Genomic DNA, 12,313 nt, shown 5'->3' with positions numbered 1-12,313 from the left:
TATTGTAGAGATGAGGTCTCACTGCCCAGGCGGGTCTCAAACCCGTGGGCTCAGGGAATCCACTCACCTCAGCCTCCCAAAGGCGCGGGATTACAGGCTGAGCCACTGAGCCCGGCTCTTCCTCCATTCTAAAGTGTGATGATTGAAGCTGGACATGAAAGGATCTCTGACCAGTGCAGGACAGAAAATGTCTTCTGGCCCTCCCAGGTTATATTTCTCTTAACGTGGTATGATGTGTTTGTACTTGGCCAGTTCTTATTCTTTTCATTTTGTTTTTGGCACTTTTTTCCTTAAGTGTAGCATCTTGACTTTTCATTAGGTTTTGTTTTTAGGGGACTGAGTTTTTTTTTTTTTTTTTTACGGTAATTTGTAACTTTATATCTATTTTCCAGACTACGGATAACCTTCCTAGTTTAGATTATCTGCGTATCTGAGCACATGATCAATTCCTTCAATTAGATAGATCATCCTAAGGGTATCGAGTGGCCTGAAATCCGAGGCCATTAATGACTGCCTTTTGGGTGTCACTTTCAAACCATTTGTATTTTTAACAAGACCATACTTTCCCAGTCTGTAATTGAGAACATAATGTAAGACAGAATAAAATAACTCATTGAGAGTGGGAAAGACCCCGTGGTAACTGAATCAGTCGCTCTCTCTTTACACGTGCACACATAGACCCGACTAGATCTGTACATGCATCTGGTGACATTTACTCTACTTCGTGCCTGGCACTAAGCTATCATTTCCCCCTTATCTGTGTACCCTTTACTCAAGAAAAGAACTAAGTGGATCTGACGTTTGTTCAGTGGAAAGCTAGAAGCGATTGCTTCATGGTATTTAATACTCTTGCAGGCAATTAGATCATTTGATGTAGTATTTTTCTGAATGTTGATGTTAAGCTGATGAGTTGCTAACTTCCAGGGATATTCTTTTTTCTAGATAGAAACATCACTTGTCTATTTCTAAATCTCGGTAAATAATCATCAGGAATCTATTTAGTGCGTGTGTACATCTAGTAGTTGATATTGTCCTGACATCTGGTGGCAGTGGGGCAAAAATAAATGATAAATAAGGCAGGCAGGAGTTCGAGACCAGTCTAGGTAACTTAGCAAGACCTCGTCTCTACAATAAATCAAAAAATTAGCCGGGCGTGGTGGCACACGTCTGTAGTTCCAGCTGCCTAGAAGGCTGAGGAAGAAGGATCGCCTTATCCCAGCAGATCGAGGCTGTGGTGTCTTGTGAGCATGCCACTGCACTCCAGCTTGAGCAACAGAGTGAGACTCCAACTTCAGAAACAAAAACAAAAAGAATAATAAGGCATATGCTTTCACTCAGACTGGGGAAAAAATGCACATTGGCAGTTAAAATATGACGTAGTATAGAAAGAAGAGTTGGGTTATAAGAGGGGTATATATTAAAAATGATATGGACTGGGTGCAGTGGCCCATGCCTATAATCCCAGCACTTTGGGAGGCCAAAGTGAGAGGATTGCCTGAACCTGCGGGTTTGAGACCAGCCTGGGCAACTTGGCAAGACCTCATCTCTACAATAAATCAGAAAATTAGCCAGGCAGGCGTGATAGCGTGTGCCTGTAGTTCCAGTTACTTGGAAGGCTGAGGCGGAAGGATTTCCTGAGCCCAGCAGGTGGAGGCTACAGTGGCCAGGAGCGTGCCACTGCCCTCCAGCCTGGGTGACAGAGTGAGACTCCAATTCAAAAAATAAAAATAAAAAAATAAAATTGATACAGAATTTCAAAGAATGGAGAACTTAAAATGGGCTAAAGTTGTTGAGAAAATTTCATAGAGGAAGTTCGTTTTGAAAAAAAAGATAAGATTTTGATATAAGGTAATTTTGCATGAAGCATAGCATAAACAAAAGCAAAGCTATTTTTGACATTTTATTTTATTTATTATTTGCGATGCGGTCTTACTCTGTCGCCTGGCTGGAGTGCAGTGGCATGCTCACAGCCACCACAGCCTCAACCTGCTAGGCTAGGCTTAGGTAATCTTCTGCCTCAACCTCCCAAATAGGGATTACAGACATGTGCCACCAAGTCTGGCTAATTTTTCAATTTATTGTAGAGACGAGGTCTCACCAAGTTGTCCAGGCTGGTCTCAAACCCCTGGGCTCAGTCAGTTCTCTCGCCTCCACCTCCCAAAGTGCTGGGATTACAGGCGTGAGCTACCACACCCAGCTATTTTTGATATTTTAGAACTTGTGTTAATTCTCAGAACACCATGATTTAGTTCTTGTATCATTCCTAGGAATAGTCCATTCTTATGTAGGCTGTGTGTAATATTCCTGAAGTTCTTCTAATCATATAATCTGAAATTAGCACTCAGAAAAACATCTGTAAAAATCAGTCTATGGACCAGTGAGCATGAGTGGAGTTTTTTTTTTTTTTGAGTTGAAGTTTCACTCTGTTGCCCAGACTAGAGTGCAGTGGCACACTCCCACCCACCGTAGCCTCGACCTGCTGGGCTCTAGAGATCCTTCTGCCTCAGCCTTCCAAGTAACCGGAATTACAGGTGTATGCTACCACGCCCGACTAATTTTTTAATTTATTGTAGAGATGAGGTCTCACCAAGTTGCCCAGGCGGGTCTTAAACCCGCAGGCTCAGGCAGTCCACTTGCCTTGGCCTCCCAAAGTTCTGGGATTATAGACTGAGCCACCAAGCCCGGCTAGGTGGATGTATTATTGCCCAGTAAAATCATGTAACACTGCCAGTGATCTGACTAAGTTTATTTTTAGAACTGCTAATAATATCTTACAAAATGTATATATATATAGTACAATTTTAAAAGAACCTATATCCACCAGGCACAGTGGCTCATGCCTATAATTCTAGCTCTTTAGGACACCAAGATGGGAGGATTGCTTGAGGCCAGGAGTTCAGCCTGGGCAAGATGAACTTTTAGCAAGACTCCTTCTTTAAAAAAAAAAAAAAACAAACCGGGCTCGGTGGCTCAGCCTGTAATCCCACGCCTTTGGGAGGCTGAGGTGAGTGGATTGCCTGAGCCCGCGGGTTCGAGACCCGCCTGGGCAGGGGAAACCTCATCTCTACATTAACAAATAATCAGCCGGGCATGGTAGTGCATGCCTGTAATTCCGGCTACTCGGAAGGCTGAGGCAGAGGGATCACCGGAGCCCAGCAGGTCGAGGCTGCGGTGGCCGGGAGCGGCCACTGCACTCCAGTCCAGGCGACAGAGTGAGACTCCAAAAAGAAATAAGTACATGGAGTAGAGATGGCACAGTTCTATTTTTCTCATCTGGGTGGTAGCAAGTGTATTAACCATGCTGTCCTTATTTATTATTATTATCCTAAAAATAGACTCTTCTTTTAGGATAGTTTCCAGTTTACAACAAAATTGAGCCAAAGGGACAGAGATTTCCCATGTGTGCCTTCTCTTCCCACAACACAGCCTCCCTGCTGTCAACATTCCCCACCAGAGTGGGACAAGGGTTACAACTAATCAACCAACATGGAAGCATCATTGTCACCCCGAGTGCCCAGTGGACGCCAGGGTTCACTGGGGTATTGCCCATTCTATGGGAATGGGCAAATGTGTAATGACATGTGTCCATCATGACAGTGCCACACAGAGAAGTTTCACTGCCCTAAACATCCTTCATGTTCTGCTTGTCTGTCTCTCCCTCCTCCAGCCCCTGGCAACCACTGATCTTTTTATTGTCTCCCTAGTTTTGCCTTTTCCAGAATGTCATGGGGCTGGAATCAGGCAGTATGTAGCCTTGGCAGATTGGCTTTTCATTAAAAAAACAAAAACAAACCGGGCTCGGTGGCTCAGCCTGTAATCCCGCGCCTTTGGGAGGCTGAGGTGAGTGGATTGCCTGAGCCCACGGGTTCGAGACCCGCCTGGGCAACTTGGCGAGACCTCATCTCTACAATAAATCAAAAATTAGCCGGGCGTGGTAGCGCGCGCCTGTAGTTCTAGCTGCTTGGAAGGCTGAGGTGGAAGGATCGCCTGAGCCCAGCAGGTCGAGGTGCAGTGGCCTTGAGTGTGCCACTGCACTCCAGCCTGGGCAAAAGAGTAAGACTCCGACTCAGAACCAAAACAAAACAAAAGAAATCAGTTTCATAGAGTAGCTGATCATTATTGTGTTTGGGGTTTAAAATATGAGACTGTTATGTTGGTTGGTTGATTGATTCATTCATTGCACTCCTATAATAGGCTAAGCTGTGGAGCTACAGAAGTGAGTAACCAAGACAAAGTCTGCCCTTATGGTGTTTACATTTGAATGGGTGAGAACAAACAGAAACAATAACAAGTAACTAAGAAAATCATAGATTATAGAAAGTGATATTGAGGAAATAAAAGAATTATAGGAGGAAGATTATATGAAGCTGCTGTAAGCCTTCTTTAGACGGGGCACACAAGACACTCTCTTATGTCCAGTTTTTGCTGAGACCCGAAAGATGGACTGAGCCTGCCATACAAACCTAGGGGAAGAGCATTTCTGGCAGAGGGAAAAGCAAACTCACAGTCCGTGGAGTACGTCCAAGGATGAGGGAGCATGTCATGGCGGCCGCAGAGGAACAAGCAAGGAGGAAGTGGGGTGCGAGGCTGGCAGGGCAGATGGCAGCCAGCAGGGAGGGTCTGTAGGTCACGATGAGGGATGGGAACTGAGCTCTGAACGTGGCGGTGCCTTTGCGGGGTTGCGTGTAAAAAAGTAGCATGATTGATGGAGGCTTTGAAAGATCGTTTGGCTGCTTAATGGGGCATGTGTAAGTGTTGTTACTGTTTCTTCCCCTTTTAAAGAAAAGCTTCAGAAATGTAACCCTCAACATGTCTTACTTGGAGCGGATTCTGACCTCCATTGTCTGATTCTGCCCAGAGCCAAAAAGATTTGTTTTATTTTAAATAATTTCCAAGCTGCATGTGGTGGCTCATGCCTATAATCCCAACACTTTGGGAGACCAAGGTAAGAGGACTGCCTGAGTCCAGAGGTTCCAGACCAGCCTGGGCAACTTGGTGAGACCTCGTCTCTACAATAAATCAAAAAATTAGCCGGGCGTGGTGGTACATGCCTATACTTCCAGCTACTTGGAAGGCTGAGGTGGAAGGATTGCCTGAGCCCAGCAGGTTGAGGCTGCAGTGACTGTGATCATGCCACTACACTCCAGCCTGGGCGACAGAGTGAGACTCCATCTAAAAAAAAAAAAAAAAAAAGAATTTCTACTATGTGCACTTTAGAAAAAGGGCTTAAACCGGACGTGGTGGCTCACGCCTATAATCCCAGCACTTTGGGAGGCAGAGGCAAAAGGATTGCCTGAGCTCACGGGTTCAAAACAAGCCTGGGCAACTTGGTAAGACCTCGTCTCTACAATAAATCAAAAAATTAGCCAGGTGTGGTGGTGTGCGCCTGTAGTACCAGCTACTTGGAAGACTGAGGTGGAAGGATTGAGCCCAGCAGGTCGAGCCAGGAGCATGCCACTGCACTCCAGTCTGGGTGATGGAGTAAGACTCCTACTCAAAAATAAAAGAAAAAGGGCTTAAGAGAATACTCGAGAAGTAGGAGGTTTTCAGATATGTCACTTTCCTGTCATCTTGTTTTTTCACTCTTGGAAATCCTTTTCTTTCTTTCTTTTTATTTTTTGAAATGAGTCAGCGTTCATTCTGTTGCCCAGCCTGGAATGCAGTAGCACAATCACAGCTTACCACAGGCTTGACTTCCTGCACTCAGGTGATCCTCCTGCCTCAGCCTCCCGAGTAGCTGGGACCTCAGGTGTGCACCATCACACTAGGCTGATTTTTAAATTTTTTTGTAGAGACAAGTCTCACTGGTCCTGAAACCCTGGGCTCAGGCAGTCCTCTCACCGGCCTCCCAAAATGCTGGGATTACAGTTGTGAGCCACGGTGCCCGGTCCCTTTCTTTTTTTTTTTTTTTCTTTCTTTCTTTACCTAAGTGCTCCTTAAATTACCTACACTGTAGAACTGCACATTCATGTTTCTTGTCCCTTTGATCTGCAGTCTCTAAAGGACAAGTTAGTACAAGAGAAAAAGCTGTCCCACATGTACCAAGAGCAGTGCATTTCCTTGGAAGAAGAACTTGCCCGGATTCGTGAGGAAGAGGGCATGAGGAGAGAGATCTTCAAGGTACCAGATTCTCCACCACTTAAGATGCAGCGGGACGCACAGGTGGAAGCTGGGGAAATGCCTCTCTCACCTCACAGTGCCCTTCCATCCCCCATATTTAGGACCGCACTACCAAGATGGGGAAGCGCTTACAGATCATGACAAAACGCTACGAGGCCTTGGAACGCCGACGAGTCTTGGAAGTTGAAGGCTTTAAGACAGACATTAAAGTTCTCCGGCAGAAGCTGAAAGACTTGGAACAGATGCTCTATAAGGTAGCTGTTGATCCTGGCTTGACATGGGGAGACACGAGGTCGAAGTGAGGAAGCAAGGTCCTGAGGGCTCCTCAAAGTCAGTGGTGTGCGGCTTGCCTGCGGGGAGACACTCCTGGCTGCCAGCCTTTAAGGCCCCCGACAGTTCAGCAAGTACACACTAGAGGGAAGACAAAGGCAGGCCGTCTAGCTAAGCGTGGCAGAGATTGCCATGTCTCCCACTTCAGGAAGTAGATCAAAGCATTGCGTCATGCCGGGTACGGCGGCCCAAGCCTGTAACCCCAGCACTTTGGGAAGCCGGGGCAAGAGGATTGCCTGAGCTCAGGGGTTTGAGACCAGCCTGAGCAAACTGGTGAGACGTCTTCTCTACAATAAATCAAAAATGAGCCGGTGCGGTGGCACGCGCCTGTAGTTCCAGCTCCTTGGAAGGCTGAGGCGGAAGGATCGCCTGAGCCTACAGGTCGAGGCTGCAGTGGCCATGAATGTGCCACTGCACTCCAGCCTGGGCGACAGAGTGAGACTCCAACTCAAAAAAAAAAGTGGGAAAAGTGAGTAATTGATTAGTGAAGTGATTTTTCCCAGACCCGGCTTTTTAGAATTCAGGCTGCCTCAAGAGCCTTCCTAATGAGTTTTAACCAGTTAGCCCGTGCTCCAAGCAAGGTGAATTATAGACGAGAGGAGATGCTTTCTGTTGTTCTTTGGTGTATTTGCTGGTGATGTTTTCTATATTGGTCTCTTCCATTTACCCATTCTTTGTTGTTCTTTGATCTCTCTCTGAGGGCTCCTTTACTACTGTAAGGGAAAGAAAGAGTGTCATGCCTTTTCTGCTTTAATTCTACATTTTCTTTCTGGGCCCCAGTTCCAGACCTTGCAGAGATTTACAGGAATGGATAGTTCTGCCTTTTGTCATAAAACTTAGGAAATTGGCTTTTCATGACTTGCTTTTTTAGTTGTGGCAAAACAAACTTTAGTTCCTGAACAAACTAAGGTTTAAATTTATCCTATGTTCTCAAAATGCTGTAAAAGGAGCCAGTATAGCCTGTCCTTACGACTGATTTCTCTTTGCTGGCGTATGCCATAATCATTTCTTCTTTTTTTCAAATCTCCAGGCAACAGTGAATGCCCGGGCAAACCAAGATCTTGCTATTCTGTGTGAGGTCCGTGACAGCAATAGACGGGCACATAAGATCCAAGGAGAACTGAAGACCCTTAAGTCCAAGGTGTTTGGTCTGGAGAATGAACTTAGACTCTGTTGATGTCTACTTTTGGAAATGGCCCCCAATTTGGAAGAGTTCACTTCCTGAACCCTGAGAAAAAGGTCTTCTGCTCCCAGAAAGTGGAGCTCCAAGTTGATCAGAGTAGTGGTATCTATTATTATAAAGACAGGGTGAAGAATCCGAGACCACTGAGAAAGCTTTACTTGCAGGCTAAGCTTGCTTCATAATTTTTGACATCCTATTAACTTTTGAGGGGGCCTCGGCCTCAATCACTTGGAGGTCATATCATTATTTCTCCCATCCCATATAGACAGGTTTTTGTTTTCTTAAGACAGAGATGATGAAAACGTAGGAGAAAGTATTCTGCTGTGAGCTTGGCCGAGTATCAAGGGGAAGAGCCCCCCAGAGGTCGCCTTTCTCCTGAGGTGGGTGGGGGCAGCATTTCACAGTCTGTCAAATGCGAAGAGACACCGATTCCGCTGTTAGGAGCGGATCCGCCATTACCTTTTTGGACCATCTCATGAAGTTTCACTAGAGGGCACTGGAAACCCTACTCTTGAGCAAAGTGTTCCTCGGGAAACATCAAGGCGCCTCTTTGACGAGAGTGAGTGAAACTGAAATGGCTCTTGTATGAAAAGTTTGATGTTTTATTAGTAATATTAAATAATGTATATTTTTAAAATTAACTCTTTTCAGTAAAATATGTGATTGAAAATACGAGTTTTCTGTAATTTCTTGTTAATAACATGTTTATACCTTTGATTTTCTTTTTTTTTTTTTTAAGTCAGAGTCTCACTCTGTCACTCAGGCTGGAGTGCAGTGGCCACAGCCTGGACATGCTAGGCTCAGGCGATCCTTCCACCTCAGCCTTCCAAGTAGCCGGTACCAGAGGCGTGGGCTACCACACCCAGTTAATTTTTTTATTTCTTGGAGAAAGAGATCTTGCCAAGTTGTCCAGGCTAGTCTTGAACCCCTGGACTCAGGCAATCTTCTTATCTTCGCCTCCCAAGGTGTTGGGATTACAGGCGTAAGCCACCGCACCTGGCTGTTTTTTGTTTTTTTGTATCTGGATTGCACTTTATCACCTAGACTGGAGGGCAGTGGCATGATTGATCACAGCTTACCCCAGCCTCAACCTTCTGGGTTCAGGCGATCTTTCCGCCTCAGCCACTGAGTAGCTGAGACTATAGGCGCATTCTGCCACACCTGGCTAGTTTTTTAATTTTTATATTTATAGGCATGGGGTCTCGCTTTATCAGCTAGGCTGGTCTCAAACTCCTGGGCTCAAGCAATCCCTGTGCCTCAGCCTTCCCAAATGCTAGGATTACGGGCATGAGCCACTGCACCCAGCCTATACTTCGCTAATAACTCATCTATCTCAGTTTACTTTCTTGTCACATGGCCTCTGCGGTGTTGTACAAGCAGGCAAGTTTTTGCAAATGACTCCTTTGAAATCACCTGGTGTCGGAGGTAGCGAGGATGGTACAAAAGTGATGCCACTAAAACTTTATCTACTTTTAGACAAACTAATGTGCACTCAGGCAAAATAATTGTTTCTGTACCTGGACACCTTACTTCCCTCTGGGAATTCATTTGGTCTTAGCTTGGTATAGCGTCACTCTGATTTAACCCGGACAAAAACAACTCACGTTTTCTTATAGCATTAAGGGAAGTGGTGATTGTACTGCCAGCGAGAGATGTTAGCTGTTTTGAAAAAGTCTGTGGTAGCAGATCAGTTTCTTGCAGTGATAAATTGGGGGAGAATTCCTCGGAGGGCCCCAGTCCCAGACCTTGGAGAGATTTACAAAAGTGGATGGTTCTTCCTTTTTTTCATAAGACAGGAAATTGGCTTTTCATGACCTGCTTTTTTAGTCGTGGCAAGACAAAAAGCCTTATTAAATCGGAAAATTGCGGAGTAAGAACGACTCTTAAATGCCATATCATTTAACTACTTATTTTATATGCAACTCTGAGCCTACCACCATTGACTTCAGCAATTAGTTGATTATGTTTCTAACATCCTGGCCTCAATTCTAACGACATCCATCCTCATGTTAGCCACCCACTGGTGTGGTCGGTCACTCTCTAAACTTCATCAGTTAAAACATCTCTGTCATCAAGAAATGACATAAAATAATGGAAAGAGCACAGACTTTGGAGAATCACAGATCTAAATTCAGTGATGCCTCTTAATAAAATTCTCCAGGCTCTAGTCTCTTCGTTTGTGAAAGAGAATCATTGTGGGGAATAAGGAAGAGAAAATCTAGTATCTAGAATATGTAAAGATCACTTACAACTCAACAATAAAAAGACAACACAGTTACGAAGTGGGGAAAGGATCCACATAGACATTTCTCCAAAGAAGATATACAAATGGCCAATTTGCACATAGAGAGGCACTCAACATCATCAAGGAAGTGAAGATTAAAACAACGAGACATCAACACTCACGAGGACGGCTATCATCAAAAAAGACAGTGACAATTGTTGACAAGGGTGTGGAGAGACTGGAAGTCTCATACATTACTGGCAAAAATATAGAACGGTGCTGCAACTTTGGAACACAGTCTGGCACTTCTTCAAAAGGTTAAGCACAGAGTTACCATCTGACCCCGCATTTCTACTCTGTAAGAATATACCCAAGATAAGAGAAAATATATATCCACACAAAAACTTGTAGGTGAATGTTCCTAGCAGTTTTGTTCATGATAACCCAAACATGGAAACAATCAAGATGTCCATCCCTGGTGAATGGATGAGAAGCATGGCCTGTCCATACAGTGGAATTTTATCCAGCCACAGGAAAGAATGAAGTGCTGATACACACTACAGCATGGGGGAGCCTTGCAAACATTCTGCGGAGAAAACAGAAACAGAAGGCCACAGGTTGTGTGATCCCATATAGAATAAGAGATGTCCAGAATTGGCAAATCCACAGAGAGAGAGAGAGAGAGATTGCCGGGAGCTGAAAAGAGGGGTAAGCAGTGACGGCTAACGGGTGCAGTTATTTTGGGGGTAGTGAAAAAGTTCTAGAATTAGTGATGGTTGCTAAACTATGTGAATATACTAAAGAAAAGGCAAAAAAAAAAAAACAACAACACTGAATTGTCCATTTAAAAAAGGTGAATTCTGGCTAGGCATGGTGGCTCACATCTGTAATCCCAGCACTTTGGGAGGTCAAGGTGGGAAGATAGCTTGAGCCCAGGAGTTTGAAACCAGCCTAAAGAAACATAGCGAGACCTCATCTCTGCAAAAAACAAAAAATCAGCCAGGCATTGGTAGCTCGTGCCTGTAGTCCTAGCTACTCAGGTGGCAGAGGCAGAAGGGTGACCTGAGCCCAGGAGGTTGAGGCTGCAGTGATCCGTGATCCTGCCACTGCACTCCAGCCTGGGTGACAGAGGGAGACCCTGACTCAAAAAAATAAAAGATTGAATTTTATGGCATATGGGTTGTATATCAATTTGTTTTAACTCCATGAAATGGCTTAATCTGGTTGTTGCCTCACATATAGCAGGCATTCAATGACAATAAACTGTTATCTATGTTTTGCCTTCAATGAACTTGTCAGTTGCTCACCACTGTCTATAGGATTCCACAAATATATTTAGTACTTTTTTTTTTTTTTGAGTTGCTCTCACTCCTTCACCCAGGCTAGAGTGCAGTGGCACACTCACAGCCACCCCAGCTTGACCTGGGCTCCGGCAATCCTTCCGCCTCAATCTTCCAAGTAACCAGAACTACAGGTGCATGTTACCACACCCAGCTAATTTTTGATTTATTGTAGAGACAAGGTCTTGCCAAGTTGCCCAGGCTAGTCTCAAACACATGGGCTCAGATCATCCACTCGCCTCAGCCTCCTAAAGCCCTAGGATGACAGGCTGAGCCACTGAACCCAGTCATATTTAATACTCTTTTTTTTTTCTTCTTTTTTTTAGTCAGCATCTCACTCTATACCCCAGGCCAGAGTGCGGTGGCACAGTCATGGCTCAACCTCCTAGGCTGAGGCAATTCTTCTACCTCAGCCTCCCAAGTAGTTGGCACATACCACCACACCCAGCGATTTTTAAAAATTTTTTGTAGAGTTGAGGCCTCACTTTGTTGCCTGGGCTAGTCTTGAACTCCTGGGCTTAAGTGATCTTCCCACCTCAGTCTCCCGAGGTGCTAGAATTATAGGCATGAGCCACTGTGCCTGGCCAGCCATGTCTTTTCCTTCTTTCCTTCCTACCTCTTTTTTTTTTTGAGTGGGAGCCTCAATCTGTCACCCAGGCTGGCACTGGCATGTTACCAGCCACTGCAACCCCAAACTTCTGGGTTCAGGCAATCCTTCTGCCTCAGCCTTCCAAGTGGCTGGAAGCACAGGTGTGCACTACCACACCCGGCTAATTTTTTGATTTATTGTAGAGATGAGGTCTCGCCAAGTTTCCCAGGCTGGTCTTGAACCCCTGGGCTCAGGCAATCCTCTCTCCACCTTCCAAAGTGCTGGGATGACAGGCGGGAGCCACCACACCCAGCTATTTATTTCTTAAGTGCTTTTTATGTACTAGAAATTGTGCTAGATCTTAAATTTATAGAGAACACTAAAACATTCCTTGTGTTCCAAAGGTTGGTGGGGAAAATAAACACTAAAAAAACTCAATTTAATTATGAAGTGTAGCACTATGGGTGTACTGGCTAAAAAGCAGCAGAGATGACTTACAGGAGGAATGGGTGAGCTGAATCTTAGAA

At 45.0% G+C, this 12,313-nt stretch overlaps 1 protein-coding gene across 1 annotated transcript in view; it reads left to right on the top strand.

Moving 5' to 3' along the window:
• Window positions 1-8,303, top strand: part of CCDC77 (coiled-coil domain containing 77) — a 29,653-nt gene extending 21,350 nt beyond the window's left edge. Inside the window, exons 10-12 of the mRNA XM_021717517.1 lie at window positions 5,995-6,120; window positions 6,222-6,374; window positions 7,481-8,303. Of these exons, the coding sequence (XP_021573192.1) occupies window positions 5,995-6,120; window positions 6,222-6,374; window positions 7,481-7,627 (426 nt within the window). The 3' untranslated portion in view covers window positions 7,628-8,303. The remainder of the gene's footprint in view (window positions 1-5,994; window positions 6,121-6,221; window positions 6,375-7,480) is intronic.
• The last annotated feature ends 4,010 nt before the right edge of the window (window positions 8,304-12,313 follow it).

This window comes from Carlito syrichta, unplaced genomic scaffold, assembly GCF_000164805.1.
Source record: "Carlito syrichta isolate Samal-C Ts95f unplaced genomic scaffold, Tarsius_syrichta-2.0.1 Scaffold309825, whole genome shotgun sequence".
Taxonomy (NCBI): domain Eukaryota; kingdom Metazoa; phylum Chordata; class Mammalia; order Primates; family Tarsiidae; genus Carlito; species Carlito syrichta.
The sequence above is the reverse complement of the archived record's forward strand: the minus strand, read 5'-3'. Positions and strand labels throughout refer to the sequence as shown.